The sequence below is a fragment of the Protobothrops mucrosquamatus genome, unplaced genomic scaffold (assembly GCF_001527695.2).
Source record: "Protobothrops mucrosquamatus isolate PMUCROS unplaced genomic scaffold, P.Mucros_1.0 scaffold687, whole genome shotgun sequence".
NCBI lineage: Eukaryota > Metazoa > Chordata > Lepidosauria > Squamata > Viperidae > Protobothrops > Protobothrops mucrosquamatus.
Window position 1 is genome coordinate 107,104 of NW_015386973.1, and position 25,300 is coordinate 132,403.

Below are 25,300 nucleotides of genomic sequence, written 5' to 3' on the forward strand. Positions count from 1 at the left end.
CAGAGAAAGGGTGTGAGTGGACAACATGTAGAGACAGACAGTACTTTTGTTTTGGATAATTTTAATAAAGTTTGATAATATAATTTCCTATTTTTGAATGAGAAGAACTGCCTGAATGAAAGGAAGACATGAAAAGCAGGATGTCAGCACTTTTATGTACTAACATTCAGACTTTCTGCCATAGAGACCAAAATGAAATGGAAGTAATTGAACTTAGAATAGAAATTGTACATAAACATTCTACACCAGTGGTGGCGAACCTATGGCACGGGTGCCAGAGGCAGCACTCGGAGCTCTCTCTGTGGGCACACGTGCCGTTGCCCCAGCCTTGCCTCCCCTGTGACCCCCTCCTCTCCAGTAGCCCCCCTGAAGGAGAGTTGCCCCTGAGTGTGGCCTACATGGAGCAGTGCAGCCAAGGACATGGCAACCAGGCAGCGTAGACAAGACTCCGCCCTCACACCCCATCATGCAGTTGATGCTGTAGGGTGCGGGCAGAGGGTGTGGCCGCCATAGTGCTGCTGGGCTGCCTGGGCGATCTGCGGCGGGCCCTGGAGGCAGTGAGTGGTCCTGTGGGCAGGTGGGGTTGGGGATGGGGGCAGAGCGGGGCGGGGCAGGGGGTGGAGTGGGGGCAGGGCCAGTTTTTGGGCACTCGGTCTCTAAAAGGTTTGCCATCACTGTTCTACACCATCAACTTTCCTTCTATGGCTCCCTTCCCTGACTGGTCATGCAGCAGAATCTAATCAAGCTCTATTGTAGTTTTTTTTTTAAAAAAAAAAAATGCAGTAGTCCACTTCCTTACTCAAACTACTATAGATGGTTTCTTTTTTATTATTTGTAACATAAATTGCCTTAACCTTATGATGCTTACGATATCAGGAAGACAATTAACAGTGGCAGCAGGTAGTAAAACACCCCAACCAAAGCAGGGTAGAAAAGGATTAAGTGCATGTCAAGATTTGAACATTTTCTACATTTTAGGTACAATGTTTTCAGAATCTGGAATGTGTTCTACATTGTCTCCATGGTAAAGTTACAGTAATACTCACACCCTGAGTGTGGGTATAAAAAAAATTATTTCAGTCCCTGTATATGTAAACATAAGAACAAAAGCATTAGTTGTTCTGTATGTACTTTTCCAAATGTTTGTACCATAATCATTTAGTTAGGCCCCCAAATATTATTAAAATCAGTAATGACTATAGCAGAATAAATACACTATTATATCATTAGAATATGCACACCTACATACACCCCAAATATAGGTATGCAAGTTAGTATTGGTTGGGAAGAAATAGTCTACAAGACAGTCAAAACAAGTGCTATTACAATAAGTCCAGATTCTGCAATGTTTAGTGGAAGACTTACAAACATCACAGAAATTAACACTTAGTCTAAAAATACATCATTGTGATACAAAAAGTATTCCAAAAATCTGCATACTGTATACAGCAGGGGTCCCCAACCCTTGGTCTGTGGACCAGTACCAGGCCGCGGCATGCCAGCAACCGGGCCGCACAAACAAGCAAAGCCCCATCCACGGGATGAAGGTAGCATACAAAACCATGCCCCCTCCGGTCCGTGGAAAAACCTCTCTCCACAGAACTGATCCCTGGTGCCCAAAAGGTTGGGGACCTCTGGTATACAGTAAACTTAATAATATGAATCAGTAAAATTGATCAACAAGTATTGTTTTGTGTTAAACAAAGATATAGCCTATAAATATCAGTTAATATAAATTTGGAATACAGAAGATCATGAGAAACTATCATAATAAAACATCATTTGAATTACTGTAATGAATTTATACTAATCATGAAGGTAATCAAATTGATCCATTACTTTCATAGCATTATGTAATATCTAATTAAATGTTTAAGCACAGAAAAAACATTGGATTAACCAAAATATTGTGCAAACTGATTTTCCTTAGTTGATGGTACCCAGAGCATGTTCTTCCTACTAGATTGGGTAGATAGGTAAAGACAATTGGGGAGAGACAGTTCTGTAAATAACTCAGTGGAGGTGAAGATGCTTGACCTCCTTGGCAAAAGCATTGTGGAACAGGTGCTGTGGTTTCTTTGAGCAACCTACAGGATTCCATATGTTTTTGACTTCATTTGACAGAGAATACCAATGTGCTTGTAGACAAGGAAATCATTGGGTCAACCATGGAAGCTTTAGGATCAGCTGACCAAGAGCTCGAACTGTTCATGGTGCTGTTATTTATGTAAGATCATTGGTGCATGGAGCATCCATCAATAGTCTTCACTGACATTACAGGACTATGCATATAGGGATTCTGCTCTGGTCCATAAAGGCAATGTTAATGAAACTGCAAAATACCCTAGAACCAATAGTTGTATATATTTGGATCAGGCAATAATGGAACCTATAACTCTACTGGCATCTGGAAGTTATTCAGGGTTGCAAATTTCACCCCTGAACTTAGTGCCTCAGACTGACATGGAAGATGCTATTTCATACCTGATGTCCCTTGAAATACTTTTCAGGATACTGGTGGTGTACTGATTTGACATTTGACATTTATCTAATGCTGTTGGTTCTTCTTAGATTCAGTTAGTTTGATTGTGACTGCTATTAAATTGTATAGGTCATTTTACATTTGCTGCATGATACTCACTGAATCTTAGATCGTTAAAGGCATGTAGCTCAGCAGTTTGAGACCCCGTGCCATGAAACAGAGTGAGCTATCGTCACTTGTCTCAGCTCCTGCTAACCTAGCAGTTCAAAAGCATGCAAATGCAAGTAGATGAACAGGTACCACATATAAGCATGCAGGAAGGTTACAGCATACTGGTTTTTGCCCTGTGCTTTGTGCTGTGGCATGATGTCATGCTGGCCACATGATCATGGAAACATCTCCAGATAATGTTGGCTTACAAAATAGAGATAAGCATTGCCCCTTAAAGTCGGTCACAAGTAGCAGAGTAAAACCTACGGAGACACCTTTACCTTAATCATTCGGGCAAGTTCCAATTCTTGCTTATGGTTATTACTAAGACTTTGTGACAGAACCTGTGTAGATCCACTGTACCTTGTGTGCTTCAAGGCAGCCAGGAATCCCTACACTAAGTTGGATAAGCTTGCATAGTATAGTAGGACCAGATCAGGTCATCCAAGATTGTATTTAAGAATCCTTCCTGGAACTGGTCTAGAAGTTATGCGTCATTCTAGGCTCAGTCCTTTGTTATTAGTTTGAACCCAGAGATGTATTGTATCATAGAACGCACCCCCTTGGCACAAGTGGTGCATCCTTCAATTTGCTGTCTTAACCTTGATAAGGTCTTTAGAAGTCTGAAAGAATTCTTCTATGAAGATTCTCCAATTCTGTAGGATGGTAGTTTCAGCTACAAGGCATAGGCTGGCCTATTTAGCTGCAGAACCAGTCAATAAGCTTAAAATGAACCCCACTTTGTGAACTTCCAAATTCTAGAGCAAGGATAAATATTGGAACCTTTGGCAGATATAGTGGAAATGTATGGTGGTAACTACTTAAAGATTTGTGAGGAGCTAGAGTCAAGCATATACTAGAAGAGCGGTTGGGTCTGAGGCATAACCCTAACCTAAGTACACTGGATTCCCCACCCTAAATTCTACAAGATTTCACTTCTTCCTTTTTTTCTTTCCCTCCCTATAACACTAGTTTCTCAGGAAGATTCCAAAGAACAAATGTATCGTACTACCATTCTTTCATATGTGTTTATCCTCAATAAGGGAATTATGTTAATTCAGGGATTAGCCACCTAGCACTCTTAGCTTCAGTTCTAGAAGGATTAAGTTACAAGTCATTTGTATGTGTATTCTGATCGAATTAGGCCTCTACCGCTTTCCAGATGTTCTCCTAGCCTTCAAAAATTGGGCAGCTATAAAAGATTGGACAATAAGATTGGAAGAACCAATCTGAGGCTCTCCAGGAAATTGCCCTGAATAAAAGGTGACCCTAGCTTTTCAACAAGACATTTTTGGAGTATTATTTAATTTGACCTTTATAGCCAAGCTTTATCTTATTTTTCCTAGTAAACTGGAAGCCAAGATGACTTGGGGACATTCTAATAATTCAGCCAGACTAGGTGGCCTAGATTCAGATGAAATTCGTATGAATCCAGACCATCAGGCCTAGCCAATGCTAAATTCCAATTCTTGGTGACAACCCTTGTCCCCTGAAACAAAGTCCCCTGCCCCCAAATATGAAGAGCTGAAGGCCTTTAGAAAAGCAGTTAAGTCCTTTCTCCATGCCCTTGGGTCAGGATGAGCAAAGTTCCCAACTGGTATATTTTAATCCTGGAAGTTTGCTTTAGTAGTATGTCAAATATTTTTTTGTATTTTTGTTTAATAATTGTGTATGCTGTCCAGGCTCTCATTGTTTAAATTAGACAGTGATATAAAGTTTAATTTATTAACTGATTACATATAACTAATCTAAATAAATTGAACATGATTCATGTGTGTTCTGGTGAGACAGGTCAAATTAGTTTCTACCAATTCTATCAATTTGACAGCTCATATATGCTCATATAATGTCTCTCTCCAGCCTTGGAATCAGTGGTTCCTGTCTTATCAGTTTCACTTTTAACAATGGCCACAATCATTTACAAAGGTGAATTCCATTACTGTTTCATTAGAAATATAATGTTGCATGACCAGCAGTTCAGGTCAATCATTGCTCAATCACTGGAGTTAAAGCTTCTTTTGAGGCATCTCTCTTTCTCTCCCAAAGCCACCTATGTGCTATTATTGTTGTGAACTGTAATAGGCAGTTTTTCTGTTGCATATATCTTGGCTCTAGATCAGGGGTGTCAAACTCGCCGCGTCACGTGACATGTCACGACGTATTGTGCCTTTTTCCCCATTGCCAGAGCTGGGGTGGGCGCGGCTTCCACGTGACGTATCTGGCCTGTGGAATAGCAGTTTGACACCCCTGCTCTAGATCATAAGTAAGTAAGTTATTATCTAGTCACGTCCTGTTCTTTACTCTTAGTTGTGAAGCTAGGTCCTGAATAAAGGATTCAGGGTTTGAAGAGCTAAGATTTTTAGTCATAACTGGCAGGACATCCTTGGTAGCTAAGTCTAGCCAATCCTGTTCCCTGGAAGCTGACTATAGCTGAGCCAGAATCAAAGAGAACATATAACAAGCTATCTGCTTCTTCTTTGCTCTGAACAATTTGAAAAAGGCTAAAGAAAAGCTAGAGCTGAGCCCTTAATAATGTCTTATGTTGTATAACTAGGTATGATTGCAACAGAGTGGTTCTCACTGTTAATAAAATTCTGGCATGCCTATCAATATTGTGGGAGAAATAATTCATCATAAAGATTAATTTTAAAAGCTTTCTCTAAATGACTGGGAAAATGATTAACCAGGACAGCAAATTTTAGTACAGTTGTGAATCTTTAATTATCTAGCACCAGGTGGCTATTGTAGATGCTTTAAGAGAGTTATGAGTAGGGCTTTCCCGAATCAGATTTGTCACAAACCTGCTTTTACAGGTGTCCAAATATTACTCAGCTTGCCCCACCCAATAAATATTAGGAAACATAATTTAGCTGAGGGCAGAAGCCATTTGTTATGCCCAAACTACAAACTATAAGTTATTATTTGCCATTATGAATGTGTTAAATGTAAAACTATAGGGACATATGATTTGCCCACCTTTATTTAAATAGTGCAATATTTTAAAAAAATTACTAACTTGGCAGCTGACGTCCATTCCAGCTTCTAGCAGCTCTTGTACCACAGCTTTATGACCATTACGTGCAGCAAGATGTAAAGGAGTATGCTTTCTTGTGTTACAGCTCATCAGATTTGGATATGCATTGATTATCATCTTCACCACCTGCAGTCGGCCATATAAAGCTGCCAAATCCAATGGAGTTTCTAATTTGTTGTTTCTTATTGTGGGATCTGTAAGTTCTTCAAGCAAAATAGCAACCACTTCTGAGTGTCCATATTGGGCAGCACAGTGCAAAGCTGTTTCATTTTCATTGTTCTGTTAAAAGAGAAAAAAAATTAAATGCCTTCTCCTGAATACTATAATACAATACAATTGCTTTTTAAGACATGTTTGTAACACATTGAGCAGATCTAGCAGCAAATCAAAAATTAGTTTTGCTAATAGCCTTTAGATGAGATAGTTCTGTTACCTCAATTTCTCTTGTTCTCTAAATGATGCAATCTGTTCACTAGAAAAAGGAATACAAATCTTGATTGTATATAAAGTCTCATTTGAAAATGTATCTACATATTTTACTCAAATGTTATTGGTACTTAACTATTTCCAATACTATTCTTATATATTCTGTCTCAATTGTAAAATTACAAATGGTAAAACATAACAAAAGCATTTTCACATTCTGAGTTAATACTATCAGGATAGGATTTGTGCATAAAAGAAGACCGCAACTGAGCCCACTAGGGTCTTGGAGTCCCACTGGACAATCACTTAAATATGAGCCAGCAATGTGCTGCAGCTCCCAAAAATGCCAACACAGTCCTAGGCTGCATTAACAGAGGTATAGAATCAAGATCACATGAAGTGTTAATACCACTTTATAATGCCTTGGTAAGGCCACCCTTGGAATATTGCATCCAGTTTTGGTCACCACAATATAAAAAAGATACTGAGACTCTAGAAAGAATGTAGAGAAGAGCAACAAAGATGATTAGGGGACTGAAGGGTAAAACATATGAAGAACGGTTGCAGCAATTTGGTATTAAGGGCTAGGGGTAACATGATAGCAGTGTTCCAATATCTAAGAGGTTGCCACAACCTATTCTCCAAAGCACCTGAAGGCAAGACAAGAAACAATGGATGAAAACTAATCAGGGAAAAAACCTAACCTAGAACTACGGAGAAATTTCCTGACAATTGGAATAATTGATCAATGGAATGAGTTTCCTCCAGAAATTGTGAATGCCCCAACACTGGAAGTTTTTAAGAAGAGGTTGGACAACCATTTGTCTGAAATGGTATAGGATTTTCTGCTTGAGCAGGGGGTTGGACTAGAAGACCTCCAAAATCCCTTTCAATTCTGTTATTCTGTTAACTGATTAAATAAATAAACTAAATAAATAAATAAATGCATACATACATACATACATACATACATACATACATACATACATTCATACATAAATTTTATCAGATATATTTCTCCATCTCATGTCAATGTACAATATTGCTTACGATATTTGTTTAAATAATATGATGCATACTCCTCTTGTCTGATCAAGACTTTCCAGGAAGTGACATTGGTTGGGTCCATAGGGTAATGGATGCCTTTTTGTGGAAGGTGTGGTAGCACATGCTTTGAAAGAGGCAATAATTCACTTTTTCTTGAAGAAGTCATTGTTGGACACTAACAGAACTGGACAATTCTCATCCAGTTTCCAGCTTTCCCTTTTCAAGTTTTATTTTATTTATTTATTAAATTTATATGCTACCCATCTCCCCAATGGTTGTTGAGAAGTTTGTTGTCTTGTAACTCCACAAGATCCTGGAGGAAGCAAATTAGCTGCACACCTTTCAATCAGGATTCAGTCCTGATAATACGGTAGCATACAGACAATATTGATCAACCTTTGGTAGACTCAGGATGGAGGTAATGTATCCATACTGGCCCTCAATCTCTCAGTGGCCTTTGATAATATCAATCATGGTACACTCTGAGTCATCTCAGAGGATTGGGAGTGAAGTATATGCTGATGCACTAGTTCTCCTTCCTTCAGGGCTGATTCGTATCACTCTGGTAGGTGGGAAGAGTTCCATGGCTGAATACCCTGCTTCACAAGATTCCTCGGGGCCCTGTTCATTCCCTGTTCCTATTTAACATCTCCATGGAACTCCTGGGGAGATTATCAGTTGAAAACTGAGTGAGATATTCGACTATATATTTGTGTTATGAACTGACCAAAGGATGCTATCAGTGCCTGGAAGCCATGGAAGCCCGAATGGAGAAGGCTTCAGTTCAGCTGGTGAGACTGAATGGCTGTTGGTTTTAAGACACACACCTGACCCTCAGATCTACAGATTTTCCATCTTTAGAATTAGAGCACAATTTGAGGGTCTTCCTGGGCTCACCACTCCTGCTTGAAGAGGAGATGGCAGCCTGGCTAGGAAGGCCTTTACACAGGTTCACTTTGCGAACCAATTGAGCCCTGGATAGAGAGGCCCTATTTACAGTCATTAATGCCTTACACACTTCTTGGTGGGTTTACATTAATATGGGCTAGATGGGTCTGTCCTTGAAAGACTAGAAGCGGTCCAAAGTGCAACAACAGCTGGCAATTTGGGGCATTCCATGATATGCCAATTTAATGCCCCTGATTTGTAAGCTGCATTGTCTTCCACTGAGGTTCTAGGTGCAATACAATGTGATGTACAATTTAAGGTGCTGGTTATCACTTGTAAAGCTCTACATGGCACAGAATCAGGTTATTTGTGGGACCACCTGTCTCTGATTATTTCAGCCTGCTCTATCAGAAATATTCTTCTGGTCCTATCTTTTAGATAGCATTGTCTTGTGGGACCTAGGAATCATATTTCCTTTGTCACTGAACCTGTCCTGTGGAACAGCATTTCCCCCAAGATCTGGATGGCCCCAATTCTGTTCACCTTTTGGAAGATGTTCAAAAATTTGGATTTACCCACAGGCATTTGTTCCAGGTGGTTCAATGAGTCTGGTTTGATTGGTTGGTTGGTGTATTTGTAATTCAAAGCAGGGTTTTTTTCTTGATTGTGGATGGTATTGTGTCACTGTTTTTCTAATATTGATTTTTTAAAATTCTAACTGTTTGGTTTTGATTTTGATTTTAACCTTCTGTGCACTGCCTACAGCCATTTTGGTGAGATAAGTGTCCATGTACATTTCCTAAATAATTAAATAAATATTGATCTAATTTGCTTGAAATAGTACGTTATTGATGCTAGTTGTATTTTAGAATATCAAATTTTAAAAATATTACTTAATATTTAGAGTAGGCAGAAACAATTTTCTTTCCAGAACATTACTACTAACAATAATATATATATTTTAAAAAATCTAGATGAGTAGATAAATTGACAAAAAGAGATATGAAAAGTATTACATTTTCAGTTTCACATATGTTGAAATAATTATTTAGTGTTGGGAAGCTGTAGAGTTCGGGGTCACTTATATATATAATCATAAAATATCCACACGGTGATCAGCCATTATTTTCCAGGAAAGGAAAAAAGCAGATTTATAGATTAATCCATAGCAATATTTTAAAAATAAAATATTTTAATTTCATCAATTCTCTGAAGACCAATATCAAATTCTCACTTCTAGTCATTTTTCAATGTAAAAATATTTAAAATTGAAAATCATGACAACTAGTATTTTAGTAAACTTTGTTTTGGTCCTATCATTTCAATTGTGTTATTACAATTTTTTACATTGAATAGATATTATATTTAACACAAGTAACAAAAAGTACTGTGTTTATATACAAATATTGTGTTTCCCGGAATATTTTTGCAATATAGATTTTTGCCAGAAAATACGTAGAACAGTCTCAGCCACAAGCATAATGAATATATTTTATAAGCCATGCATGCATAATTGCTTGATTTAAATATGCAATGAGGTATTCAATTTATCATACAAAGTTATTTTGATAATCCCTGTATATAAATTACAGGAATAAAATATGTATCTGGAAAAGCACACATTGAGCTTGGGTTATATATTTTACCCAATTCAATGTATTTGCAAAGAGCATGTTCCAGCAAAATTCAGTATGACTTTACCTGGGACTCAAGATGCAGATTGAAACTGACTAAAACTGAGAGTGTCTAGTCAATTTCAATCTTGTGTCAATGTCATTGATAAAACCCTCTGTTGCAGTTCTACTGCAACTGCTGAGTTGACCCTAAGAGAAAAAGGAAGAGGGAGGGAAAGTAGAAAGTAAGGAGAAAGAAAGACAGAAATAAGGAAGATAGAAAACAACAGATTTACAGAGCAAGACACATAAGGACAAGAAAAGAAAAGAGAACAGGAAACAGTTTTTGAAACTTCCCTACTTTCCGTATGACTTTTTGCTGATATTTTCAGACATTAAATATTATTATGATATGAACCCAGTTTATGTGATTCTTCACATAAAACATATCAATGAGATTATAAAAGTCTTAAAGTCAGAATATAATTTTGCACTAATATTTATTTATTAAAAAGAGCAATAATTCTTCTCAATTAAACAAATTTAAATCTTAAATTTATTTTACTTTAAGATCTTGCTTACGTCTCTTTATGTTTGAGATAATATACAAGATGTGGCATTTCTATTTGAAATGCCATCTCTCAAGAGATCAAATTGCTACTAACAATGTCTTTCAGAGCTAGATAAAAAAAAAATCTTAAATTTGAGAGTTAATCATTCCAGCATGAATATGTCCTACTGTTCTTTGTAAATATCTGTTCCCCTATTATTGCATTGTGGTTATTGCTGTTTTGATTTTAAATCATTTTCAAAAACTTTATATCAGTTTATTACTTATCTTATATATTTTATAATCTATACACGTGTGTATATAGTAATTTCCCCCAAGGTTCTTAAGATAATGTCTGTGCTGAAATTATTTCAATGGGTATATTAAAAATGTGTCCTGTTTTCATGTAAGTATTTCCAAAATATTTCAGAAATAAAATGTAAAATGTAAATAAAATGTAAAAAGTACCACTGAAGATATCTCCTTCCATCAAATGGCAGTGGGGAGAAAAACCTGGTGTTTTTAAAATTTCATTCCATTCCTATGTTATATCTTGTCTCCAGAAAACTGACAGCACCTTCCTGGATAATATTTAGAAAGGCATTAGAACCAAGTTTTTACACAGATCTTTCAATTTAGTCAAATTTATTATTTTTAAGAATTGACATGCTCACTTAATATGGATGTTAGGCTGATTTCTTTCAAGTTGCAGTACTAATTTTATAGCTTTAACAGTTTTATATTTAGTTTTATATAGTGAGTCCTTATGGTATTGGTAATATATAAACAAACTAAATAAAACAGGCCAAAAAAAAGGACCTTGTTTCTTTTCATCCATGTTTCCAGAAAAGTAACAAATCTTGATATGTTTAGCAGATTCCTAGCTTGTTATATGTGAATCAGGAATTGTATTTCAACATAATTAAAAAAAATGTTTCTTTATTGTTTAAAATATCAACTTCAAATACTTATTTGTTTAACAAATTTACTTTAAAACCTGATTCCCCATTTACATTTAACAAACCAAGAAAATCCTTCTATATTTCACACAACTTTCTTTCTCTGCCGATTCATACATTTACTTATTATACTATAATATTTTGCCTAGTAAACATCATAGTCACCTATCCAATGATTGTTTATGAATATACTGTTATTTCTGTGTTATAACATTGCACTCCCTGTCATAAGTAACACTTTACTCCAGTTTCCTGATTCTAAAGTTATCATTTGTCCAGTACTTGCAATTTAGCAATCTGATTTTTTTTAAAAAAAAATAGCAACCAGAGGTAAACTATAATTTCAGATATAGCAACTTTCTTTCATACATTTTTTTTCTTTCTTTTTCATAAACATACCTATAAAGAAAGCAGCTACTATATTCTGTAGCTACAATTCCTGGGAATAAATGTTATTTTCAACATTCTGAAACTACATTAGATGTTCTTATATCAAAACTATAGGAAATATGTAAAGATAGTATTTTTTCAATTTAACAATGAAATAAAAGTTTGTTTTAAACACATTCTACACTCTTTTCAACTAGAAATCCGACAAGCCAAATACTCAAATTTTCCATTTTGTAAAATTCATTTATATTAAATATACTTTAAAAGTTCTCCAGATTCATCAGATTTACAGTATATTTATTTTTTCTAGTTTTTCCTAAATATTTTCTAGGAGAAAGGAAGAAGGATGGTTAGAACATTTTCCTTGCTTCATAATGGTCTTATAATAGATGCAAAAAACTTAAGTCTTTTCCCTCCACCAGTTTAAAGTAATAACAGCTTACTCTTTGCAATCTTATTACACCTATAATATTTTTTAGGCGGAAAACTCTTTAAAAAACAGTACTATAATAGTAATGGTATGCATTTCTAGAACACATTGCCTGATAATACTGAGAGTTTTGAAAAAGAGAAAAACTAATAAGAATTTCTGCTGTTTTAATATCATTCTAAGGCAGAGGTCTCCAACCTTTTGAGCACCAGGGACCGGTTCCATGGAGAGAGGTTTTTCTGTGGACCAGAGGGGCCGTGGTTTCATGTACTGTCTGCATCCCACAAATGGGGCTTTGCTTGTTTGTGCAGACCTGTTTCTGGCATGCCGTAGTCCAGTGCCGGTCCATGGACCAGGGGTTGGGGACCCCTATTCTAAGGGACTATATGGAAGTGGTAGTATACTTCTAGGATTACATCTGCTGCAATCTAATAGACCATTCTATCAGACTGTACATAATCATCAATACTTTTTTGAGTAATAATAGATAATATGATGATGAATTATACTGCTGATCATGTTTTTAATTGATTGTAGATAGTTTTAATATCTGTCTTTATATTGGTTCTTAATTTATTTTTATTGGATTGTTTTGACCTATTGTTGGTTGGCCAGAGTCACTTAGATGAAATAAACAGCCATTCAAATCAATTCAAATCAAATTAATGTAGATTTGAATAGCATACATCATGTCTTATTTTATGAAATGCTACCAGAGTGTTTAATATCCAATATTGTTGCGTATAAGATGGTTGAATGGGGAATTCTAAAACATTTTGCAAAGCTTACTAACTTTGAAAATCATAGTAAAGTTGTTACAAGTTCCCAGTTTTTTAAATTCTTGATAAAAAAATATTTACAGAAATAACAGCAGCATGCCACTGTTGATTTAAATAGACATGCTCTTAATATGACTTTAGTCTCCTTTGATTTTAAGATCTAAAACTGTTAGCATATCAATAGAATTAAGCTATTCATTTATAGCATGGAATTACAATACTTTTTTGTAGCACAACCAACCTATAAAAATCAGTAGCACTTGTTCCAAATACTATTTTTTATTATCTCAATGATAAAATAAGATCTGCTAAAAAAATACTGAACTAAATACAATATCACAGTAACTACAAAAAAATCTATTTTGATGTCAGATGTTTGCAAAATTGTTCTACATGGTATAAAATCTCTCATCCATATAACCCTTACCAAGATAAATAATGATTTGCCGTGAAGGAACTTCATATGAATCCAGTCATATTTCTGTAAGAACAAAAGGATACTTACTTGTGTTTGCTGAAGATATAAACAAATAAATTTAATAATATCACCTGTTCATTCACTCTGGAATGTGATGGCCCATGATGGATAAGAATCTTCACAATCTCTACATCTCCTTTCCAAGCAGCCAAGTGTATAGGAAAATACCCTTTATTATCTGCCACATTAGTGGATGCTTCATATTGAAGTAATTTGATAACTACATCCCTGAAAAATATTTTAAAAATGCACTAAGGATTGACAGATTCCTTTACAAAACTGTGAATTTATAGCACATACTGATAAAATATACCAAAAACAATCACAAAATTATTCTTACGACACTGTCATCAATGCTAAGAAGCAGGAAGCAGATGTGTTTAAGAAATTTAAAAATGATTATGATTATAATCATCATACTCTTTAAATCACCACTGAATAAGATATTAGGAATTATATATTCATAAAAGGTTTACTCTCTTGAGATATGCTTTAATTTGGAAGTTGGTAGTTAATGGCTAAATCTCATATTACAAAACAAATATAAATCACAGGAATTACATGTTTCATACCAGAGGTTCACAGTTAAAGATTTTGAAACTCCTATCTTCCTTCAATGATCTTCTCAGCAATCATATAATAGTAAAAAAAAAGGTCACTCTTATAGGTTCTGTGAACTATCTTCCAGCTACAAAGAATTGTTAAGTTTGGAATTTTGTTTCATGAACCACTGCATTTCAAGTAATTGTTTATAATTAGGCACCATAAGCCAGCATCCCCAATCTTTACAGGTCCCTGGACCAGCAGCAGTGGTGGCAGTATGGGGGGGGGTGGAGAGGGATGGTTTCATGCACACATCCGCCACTTGCACAAATGGAGCTTTGCACGCTTGCCCGCTGCTTGCGCAGATTGGTTCTTCACAAGCTGTAGACCAGTACCTGATTGTAGACTGGGGGTTGGGAACCCTTGCCATAAGCAATTGCTGGAAATTCTGGGTATCAAAGTTCTCACAAGCAGAAGGCATGCAAGGCTGCCCTATCATCTTGCTGGCCACTGGATCTTGGACAAGAAGGGTTACAGAAAAAGCTCCTGCTCCTGTTGAACTTCTCCTGAGCAACATAATTTTTATCAGATTTTTGATACAACTGTTGACTCTTGGTGGCTATCTTAGGCTGAGAAGCTGCATATGATTCAACCCTGATATTCCAACTCTACTTCCTCGTTGCATATCCCTTCTTTTTTTTCAAATTCCTAATTCCCTAATCACATTTTGATTCCCTTTCTTTGATCTTGTGAAGTACCAGATTTTTCTTCACTATCTTTTCTTCAAGAACTATATTAGATTTTCTATGAAGTTATATTTTGAGAATATTTTATATGAGCAGTAGCGAATAAAAAGATTACATGTACCAAAAGAGCATGCCTTGCAAAAAAAGTATGATAAATAAAACTTTCAAATTTATTTTTAAAAATCAGTGGAAAACCTTATAATTGTCCTGAAGATTATTTTGCTATAATTACAATATTCATCCGTTGATCCATTCATGTCAGGTATATGCAACCAGAACCACTTGTGAATAGACCCAAATAGATATTTTATTGTTGATCACTTATCTTACAAGAACTGTCTGCCTTGACCTCAGACATTTCCTATCCCAAATCAATTCCAAACTGGAATGTCTCTTTACTCCCCTTAGAGGAGCCCCCTCTACTTTAGCCAGTGATTCCACTACAGTCCATTCATTCAAGCTTATACTGTGTGCACAATTATTAGGCAAGTGAGTATTTTGACCATATCGTCTTTTCATGCATATTTTCCCCTCCAAGCTATATAAACATGAATGGTTTGTGGATATAAACATATCAGGTGATGTGTATTTGTGTAATGAGGGAGGGTGTGGCCTAAGGAGATCAACAACCTATATCAAGGTGCACATAATTATTAGGCAGCTTCTTTTCCTCAGGCAAAATGGGCCCCAAAAAAAGAGATTTAAGTTTTGAAAGTCAAAAGTAAAATGTCTTTCAGAGGGATGCAGCATTCTTGAAATTGCTAAAATATTGGAGTGTGATCACAGAACCATCAAACATTTTGTTGCAAATAGTCAACAGAGTCGCAAGAAATGTGTTGAGAAAAAAAGATGCACATTAACTGTCAAAGATTTGAGAAGAATCCAAAGTGGAGCTACCAGGAACCCATTATCCTCCAGTGCTGCAACCTACCTGGAGTGCCCAGAAGTACAAGGTGTTCAGTGCTCAGAGACATGGCCAAGGTAAGGAAAGCTGAAACCTGACTACCACTGAAGGAGACACATAAGTTGAAAGGCAAGACTAGGCCAAAAAATATCTGAAGACAGATTTTTCAAAGGTTTTATAGACTGATGAGATGAGGGTGACTCTTGACAGACCAGATGGATGGGCCCATGGCTGGATCAGTAACAGGAATAGAGCTCCACTTCAACTCAGATGCCAGCAAGGTGGAGGTGGGGTACTGATATGGGCCGGTATTATTAAAGATGAGCTAGCTGGACCTTTTCAGGTTAAAGATGGACTCAAAATCAACTCCCAAACCTATTGCCAGTCTTTAGAAGACTTCAGGAAAAAAGTCTGCATCTTTCCAGAAGACCTTGATTTTTATGCAGGACAATGCTCCATCGCATGTATAAAGTATTCCACTGCATAGCTGGCCAGTAAAGGCCTTAAAGATGAAAGAATAATGACATGGCCCCCTTCTTCACCTGACCTAAACAGTACACATCTCTGAACAGTGTCTGGGAGGCTGTGGTTGCTGCTGTACAAAATGTTGATTGTCAACAGATCAAGAAATTGACAGACTCCATAAAGCTTGTGACTGTAATTGAAAAGAAGGGTGTCAGAAATGTTTATTTGTACAATCTGAGTTGCTTGTTCATTATTCTCACTTTAACAGATGCAAATAAATGAGTGAGATGGGCATATTTTTGTTTTTCATTTAGTTGCATGATAATTCTGCACACTAATATTTGTCCAAATAATGTGCACACATAGATATTCACCTAAGAAAACCAAAACCTCACTTTTACTTTGTTAAATATTCAGGTTTGAGGTTTATTAACATTTTGGATTGACCGAGAGCACTGTAGTTGTTCAATAAGAAAATTAATCCTCCAAAGTACAACTTGCCTAATAATTGTGCCCACAGTGTATATGTTACTCAAGTCCTAGAGGCTAGCAGCTTACTGATAATAACAAAAATTAAAACATAGAAAATAATTATATAAGTATAATATGTCTCCCTGATGTGTTAATGTTTGGGCAGCAGAATCTTAAAGCATCCCTAACTGTTTCTCTGGACAGCCATGAACAGCCAGCAGTTCAAAAACATAACACGAAGGATATGGTATGAATACAAATAGTGCTTGATTAACAATGGCAATAGGCTTTAGCCATCACTAAGCGATGTGGTCTTAAAGCATGACATCACATGATACCACTTTGCCACAGCAATTCCAGCACTCAAAGTTGCCTATAAGTGAATCATTGTAGATCATTAGTGGGGATGTCAGATGATCATTATGTGACCTCCTGTCAGCTTTCCCACTGACTTTGCTTGTTGGAAGCCAGCAAAGAAGGTTGCAAATGTTGACTACAAGGAAGCTGAAATGGCTGGAACTCTAAGGACCAGTCATAAATATAATTTGTTCAGTGCCATTGCAAGTTTAAATCATTGCTGAATGAGTAGTCATTAACCAATGATCACCTGTACCTGAGAATAGTTCCAGGTACGTAAGACAACTCTAAGAAAGCTCAAGCAAGAGATCATTGTAGATGACATTCTCCCAAATGTGGGAAATGCAGCAATTCTCTTTTACTAGATCTTACTGAGTAGATAGATTCAAGCTTGGTTTATTTTCTTGCAGATGTTTCATTACCCAACTAGGTAACATCATCAGTGCTCTTCAACTGGTAAAACAGAATTTCTCAAAAAAAGAAAATGCAGTGTTCCAGGTATGCCACACGATGGCACTAGTCTGCTACAAAGTAAATGTTCTTTACTAAGAATATTACAAAGTATTATAGATCTCAAGAATATCCTAGAGGCAAAAAAGAATAGCTTTTTGAATATGCTTTCAGTCAACCTTTATGAATAAAAAACATGTAAACTTTAGCATGATACAGAAATACAAATCACAAATCTAGATAAAACATTTGTGGTCATAATGTTTTATCTTTTTCTGCAGCTATAAAATCCTTTTGAAATAAAGGACTTGGACTTTTCTTTTTCTGGAGTTCAATCAGGGGCTGCAAAGAAATGGTAAACATGTTTTTTTTCAAGCCTTGGTCCAGTTATTTCTCTGGCATTTTGCTTGTAATTCTAAAAGAGCAATAGCTTTTCTGTTTTCAGCAAAGCAATGGTCTGTGGCAAATAGTGTATGTGACAAGAACATTTCTTCCTCATGGGAATGGATATTGAAAAGATTTGAGTCTGCAGACTGCATTATTGTGAATACCTGGCAAGACTTCTGACAAGGAAGTTACTTTCACAATCATTCAATAATTTACAATAATTCTGTAGGAGAGGAACAGGCTGAGCCTGAGGAAGGGATCAAACATATCACCATTCTTGACTCCCTTCATGCCCAAGAGATCAAGTCCAGAACATCTTGAATTCCATTGACTCTTATATACCCCAATTTTCTTTAACTGTTAGTAGATCAGATTCTTGTAGACAACATAAACTTGCAATAAACCTTTATATTCATTTGAACTGTTTGGACTTCTGATTTTCCCATGCTTGACAAATAAAAAAAAAATATTATATGGGTATAGCTTAAAAGTTTTTCTTTTTTCAGTGCACTATGATAAGCACACATTGCATGGTAACACTCATTTTAGACATCCTGGACTAAATCCAGGGCTTTTTTTTCTCATAGAACGCCCAGAACGGAGTTCCGGCACCTTTTTTGGATGGAACCTTATAGGGTAGGCAAGGCGGATTGTATGACGTGTGTGAGTTCTGGCACCGTTTTTGGTTTTTTTTTTAGAAAAAAAGCACTGACTAAATCCATCAATATTCTGGGTATTGTTTGTTCAGATAAAAGACGGTAGTAATATTATTTAAGCAGTCTGATCATGGAGGATTCAAACATTTCGAATTCAACATGCCTAACCCTTAACTTAATCTTCCAATTGCACTCCCAAGCAGGAGCAGGGATAAAAGTTTCTCTCTAAAACAGTAAAATGGCTAAGAGGGGACTATATTCCAGGTTTAGCAATAAAGGAGAATATTTGTAGCTCAGGGTTGAAACAAGGGGTTTCTTGGTACTCTTTGAGCTTGATTATTTTCTTGAAGACATTTCATCACCCAAACTAGGTAACATCAGTGCTAGTAAGGAGTGGGGTTTGCTCTGAATTTATATTTTAGTGGCTTGCTCTGTTAGGGTTGGTGGGAGGGGACTTAGGTTCTTTGGTTGAGCTATTTAATGTTAGAGCTGATTGGGGTATTGTTTACTTCTTGACTATTGGTCTGATGTTAATCTTTGTTCATATGTTGTGAAATTAAAGAGTTTTCATCATTTCTTCTGACTGCAAGTTAGTTTGAGTGGTCAGACACTTTTTGATGACGTTTTGATGAAGTCACAACGTATGGACAGACTTAAGCATAGTTTCAGTTGGGAAACTGTGGCCGTGCTAGACCAAGCCAAGTTCAAAAAACACCAGAGAATTCCTGGAAGTCTGGCATTCAGACAAATTGGCTATCACTAGACACACTGACATAAACAACATTCACATACAGTACTATGCAAAAGAGACAATCAACAAGTCCAAAAGGGAACAAAAAGACCAAAACACCTCCTCACTAGCAATTAACATCCAGATGAGCATACAGTAGATGGACCACTACATCTTTTTCTGCTATAAGCTTTCTAAGTTTTTATGTTTCTAAACGCTATGACTGTCAGTAACTCTATCATACAGCATTTTCATGAGAGGAGTGGGTGGATTGCTGAGCAATAAACAGATAGCCCTAAGCAGATTCAATGGCTGAAAAAGAAGCCAGAAAAAACAAAAACAGACTTTTCCAGAAGGAACAGGAAAGTTGACTAAGAACTAATGCTTTGCTGAGAAGCTTGTTTGAAATTAGTTCTTTGCATTCATGTGATATTGGCATAAAACAATGAGTAGGTTCTCCAGGAAATAGAAAAACTAGTAATTTCTAATATATTCTGATAAACTGCCATGAAATAGAAATTTAAAAAAAACTTCAGGGAATATATTTGGTACAGCTTAGTGAGTAAATGAAAGTAAATATTTTTTAGAATTATCTATATGAACAATACCACTCATATCTAAATTGCTTTCCAGATTCACTCTGTGAAAAGTTTATGTAAAGAAGAAAGTGTTCATGGCCCTTATACCCACTGAACTTATTTAGGATAGTTAGGTAACTAAAATTCAAATGGTACAGGTCTACTACCGGATGGAATTAATTATACAATATTGCTTCTTGAAGAAGAAATAAAATACTAGATTCTAGAACAAAATGTGCTGGCAGGAAAAATTGAAACGAGCTTTATAATATATCCATTATTTATGAAGAAACTGTTCCATATGATAGTGTGATACCTATAAACAAAATAAAAAGACCTTCTCCAAAAGAGATAAGAAATATCACAACAGATAATGGCAACACCTAGATATATCTTTGATATGTAAGAAAGGGAAGTGGCAGAACTTAATGAGAAATCTCTTCTATTCCAGGCAGTGATGGTTACTACTTGAATAGGAATTCACACCTACTCACATTTTAAACACATTTAACCTACTTTTCTGTGCTGGTCTTGATGGTTGCCAGCCACAAGCTAGCAGGCTGGTTTCTTGCCACAATTGAGCAATAAAGGAACTCAGGCAAAACAATCTTTTAGAAGCAAAAAGTCCTCTTTATCAGTATCTTAGAACAGCAACTGTAGATGTAGTCAGCAGATTTGGTATGGGTTAAGACAAGGAACTGAATAATCAAACAACAAATCTGAGGGGAGAGACAGGAAACAGGATGGAATGGAATCTAGATTTCCAAGCACAACACAGCAAGATAAACCCAATAAATCTGAGACCTGAAAAGTTGTTCTTTGCATTTTCTCCTAAGGACTGAAGCCAATAAATCAACAATGCCAAGTCTCCACCCAAATGTGCAGATAAGCTACAACACTCACTAGAGTTTGCTCTTCTGTTGGCCTGCTCTTTGCCAAGCCTCCGACCTATGGAACTCAATCTCTGCTACTGGATCTTTATCACACACTTCTACTTAAGACTGGGTAGCTGAACTGCAGAATCTAGAAACAGGGAGTAGGGGTAGGCAAGGATTCCTTGGGATTTGTTGGATTTGTCTGAACCAGAATGGAGTCCAACACTGCTGGACTCACCCAATCCAGGATTATTGTCTTCTGCCTCCTCATCTGAAAACATATCCATATGCACCCTTAAGTATAAAACCTCTTTGGGAGATCAGATTCTCTCAGAACAATTATATTCTCTCTCATGTTCCTTTTCTTGCAAGGAGCTTAGACACTCTTGATATACAGTAGTTTAGCTCAAATTTGTGATCAGTCTGCTCTAACCAGGTTTTAAGGTTAAGCACCTGTTCTTATATGTACTGTTAGCAGAACCTTTTGGTAGCAGAGAAGTAAATCTAGATTATAGGTTTAGCTAATGATCAATCAGGTTAATCATAGATTGAAAATGTTCTCAGAAGGAAACTTTAGGAAACTTTAGGAAAGACCTAATCCGGGAAGGTGCTGTATGCTCACCATTTTCAGGGATTTATTTTAGAATGAACTCAATTATCATGCTTTACTTTCAGCTCATTTGTCTGGTCATTTTCTCCAAATTGCACAATTTGCTATCAGCAATTTATCATGGCAAAATATTAAATCACAGATCTCATTATGACACACTAGTAACAGTTTTTGGGTAAGCTTCTTTGGAGACAAGTACAAAGATTATTGATTGATCAAAGTGATCTATGCTAAAAGTCTGGATAAAGGTGAAACCACCTTATATATATGGCTGAATGTCAGCACAATCATGACAACTTTTACCAGCCTTACCTACATCTTGAATAGGACTCATAGTACTCTCTAGGGCAGTATCTCTTCAATTCTCAATGCCTGCAGAACTTCAGCCCCAGCTCTGAGAATGAGAATGAGAAAAGCAGCTCTGAGAAGGAAAGCAACAAAAGCAAAGTTGCATTTGTCCCTGCTATGTTGCCCACACCCCACCCCCCAAATTCAGAATCTAGGTAATCTAAATAATATGAACAGTAAGATTCTAGGGAAGTGTAACAAATCTGGGTATAATCTCTAATCCAAAAAACAACATTAGAATGAGCTATCAAATGGAGTGAGCAAGTCAAGACAATAGAAATGGAGGGCAACTGCTAAGTGATCAATTATTATTATTTATTTCTCCTTCATAGGCTGTTCTTCATTCAAAAGTGAAAGTTCAAGAACTGAGGAAATCCTATCAAGCACTGGAATTAATGAAGGGAACTGAAATGAAACTCATGGAGTTGGACTAATGACAAAAGAATTTCAGTTTAAATGCTGTTATAAGAGGAATTAAAATTGTCAATGTTGAAAGTGTTGGCATTAAGAAAACGTCCATTCTAGTACACATGTTTGTGCTCTATTTTGTTTTGTTCTACCTCACTATTAAGCACTATAGAAGAAGAATAAAATAGTTTTGGCCTCAGACTACAAGACAGACAAATGACTGCACTGTTGTAAGTCAATCTAACAACTTGTGTTCATTACTAATACTGAAGATAGTATCAGAAGCATGACCAAAGTTGAAATTCATAATGGAGCTGAAAGCAAAGCCTATGATAGAATAGTTAAATGTACAAGGCTGGACACCTGAAAAGTCTCCTCAAAGTCTTATGCAACAGTTCCTGTTTTTTCAAGCCTAGAATATATGCAGGCAAGAATGTCACCAGTTTTGAGTAGATGGTGGCCTGAAGACACAATGTCATACTTGTTTAGCCACACTATCACCCACTGAAATTGTTTCCTTACAAAGACTGCTGTTAAGTAAGAGGATATATTTATGGCAAGAGTATCAACTTTAATTCTGCTAATGTTCATAGAATGTTCCTGTAGTTGTAAAACTTCCAAAGAAGAACTCTTTGGCCTATAAACCAGAAGTAAATAAGGATGAGATGCAAAATTAGCATGAGAAAAAAGCATAACAAAAGAGGAAACAAAGGAAAACAAGGACAACAAACGACAATGGAAAGAGCATGGAAGTTTGGGAACTATTACAAGTTTGGGACATCTGCACATTCTTCCTTTATCAAAAGAAAAAAAAAATCCAGCAGTCTCAACACATGGTTAGCAAAAAGACTGAGGAATCCCCACTGTAATGAATTTAGAGATAAATTGAATTCTACCATAAATGTATGTAGTCACCAAGATTTCTATAACATAACTCCTATTTTTTATTTCAATTAATCAGGTTAATAAAACACTGAAAATCTAGTTTGCTTCATTCTGAGCAGTTGCTAAGGGCTTGAAAATAATAGTTATAATTATTGTTATAATAGTTATAATTATAAGACATCACCTCAATAAATGAACAAGACAATGTTATGCTGTTAATGCAGCAATATAACAAAATATATAGGGTGACAGAAACTTTTGTAGTTCTAGTATATTTGCAAATCCACAGATATAATGAAAAAAGACCAAAAGTACTTCAGGAAATATCATAGACATGGAACAGGCACTGATCACCTAATACTAGCTGTTAAAACCTAATATCTATCCACCAAAAGAAACAATTATCACAAAATAGTACTGTTGAAACATATTTTAAAAAATCAGTCCAGGACAACAAATACTTAGTGGTATCAAGAGCTATTGGGAAGCCACCCAAAATTCCAGAAATCATACAACAATATTATACTTATCCACCTTCATACTAGCACAATCCATCCATTAGGTTGAAGAATGACCCTCACAGATATTTTTCCCCCAATGGCAGCTGTGTTGTCTAACTATTACCCATTGCAGTAGATTATATAAAAAAATGCCAATGTAAGAATGAAGATTATTGAGATCATTTTTTTTATAAATAAGATTTTTTACTGCTATTTAAAATAAAGTAGAAATCTAATTTGTCTCAAAGAGGCCCTATCCTGTCAAATCTAATTAGTTATGAAAAATGTAAGTTTAAAACCTAAAAACTTATTGACTCAACAACCTAGTCCATATCTGAACTTTATTCATGTGTTGTTCATTAAAAAGTCACTATATAGAACTTTACTAATCATTGAAGTAGATCCTGCTATAGTAGGCTTCTTCAATTGCAAAACTGGCATAAATATTCTGCTAAAATCAACATAAACACAAAAATATGATAATTTTATGCAGCCTAGCTTCAATACAAACATGCAATACAAACTAATTCCAACATAATAGTAATATAGCACTTACTTGTGACCATTCAAAGCTGCATGATGTAAAGCAGTGTATCCTGAACTATCTGTGCAATTTATATTTGGTCCTCGCCAGATGCTGAAAATAAAAAACAAATTCCATTGTAACAGCACAAAGTTATTAACATTTAATAAAGGATTAAATATTATTATGAAATAAATCAATGACATTTTAATTGTTATAAAGGTAAAAGAATAATGTTTTAATTTTAACAGTTAAAAACATGGTATGTATTTTATATATGAAAATAAAGAACACATTTCATTGTAACAATATAAAGGTACAAACATTTTTAAATTATTAAAGATTAATATGGAACAAATAAAAATATTATTTTTGTCATAAAGGTAAAGGAGTAATATTTTAATTTTAACTCTTAAAAACAAGGTATGACTAGTTTATATATTGGAACTTTCATACTGATGGCAACCCCAGGTGAAAAAATTACCATCTCAGAAAAGCTGACTTTTCACGTTCCTATTGGAAATACATACTTTGTATCCCAAAGTGTAAACTGAAGAATTTGTCGATCAGGAATAAATAAATAGGAATAAAATTCTTTTCACAAGAATACTTATAGTATAGAAGAAACTCCAGTAATTATTTATAATTACTAAGGAATTATTTTTTTTCTCCTTTACCCAAGAATAGGGGAGAAAGGTTCTGAAAAGAGTTAACAGTTCAGAGGACAGATTGCTGGTTAAACATTTAATTACAGCATAATGTTCATATTTATTTAGTTATTAATGGCAAGCTTGTTACATTTGTGTTTTGCATGAACTGGAACTAAGAGTTCTTCCTGCAGCTTACTTCCCTTCTTTTTGAACGTCCCTCTTTGTATTGTATATGAAACTCACTACAAATTATTAAGTTTGTACAGCCTGATTAGTTTTTTTTACCCTAGGTCTAACCTCAAATACAACTAATAAGAAAGGGGGTGGGATTTTGTGATATGTGTTATAGTTAACATGAAACTTTAGCAAAATTTCCCAAGTGTTAAACACTGATGTTGTATAGTAATTGAGAAAAAAAGCCACTATTTTTCATGTAGAGTTTCATGCAGAGATTCTGATTGGGGTTTAACAGGTAAAAAGGGGCAGGTATAACTAGGGAAAAACAGAAAACTGGGATAATAGCTTGAAGGAATCTATTCCATCCTGAATTATGTATAGATTATTTGAACAAAAAACAAAAATTGAATCAGACATGAGACGCAATGCAAACAATAAATAACTGATTCTAACAAAGGGCTTTTATTTCATAAATGTTCTACCATGACTTTCACATATAAAGTAGTTTAGTTTCTCAACAATAAAGTTAAATTTAGAGTAAATAACTACAATTTCTAATAGAAAGAATGTCTTCCATGATTTACCAGAATAGACTGAAAGCACTGCCAGTACCATAAAACAGCTAAGGCCCAGGTATTAATGGCTTTTAACCGTTCAATTTTTTCTCCCTTTGGATGTATTTTTTACTAGTCACATTTTTAACTTGTCAATGTTTGATGTTTTCAAACTGTAAAATTTCTAGATACTTATA

The 25,300-nt window shown here is 35.5% G+C and overlaps 1 protein-coding gene across 1 annotated transcript in view; it reads right to left on the reverse strand.

Annotated features, from left to right (window-relative positions):
* The window catches only part of LOC107289403 (ankyrin repeat and sterile alpha motif domain-containing protein 1B), a 114,292-nt gene that overhangs the window by 80,852 nt on the left and 8,140 nt on the right, over positions 1 to 25,300 (reverse strand). Inside the window, exons 2-4 of the mRNA XM_015818158.1 lie at positions 23,756 to 23,836; positions 13,358 to 13,514; positions 5,709 to 6,005 (exon numbers count right to left, since the gene is read on the reverse strand). Coding sequence (XP_015673644.1) covers positions 5,709 to 6,005; positions 13,358 to 13,514; positions 23,756 to 23,836 — 535 coding nt within the window. The remainder of the gene's footprint in view (positions 1 to 5,708; positions 6,006 to 13,357; positions 13,515 to 23,755; positions 23,837 to 25,300) is intronic.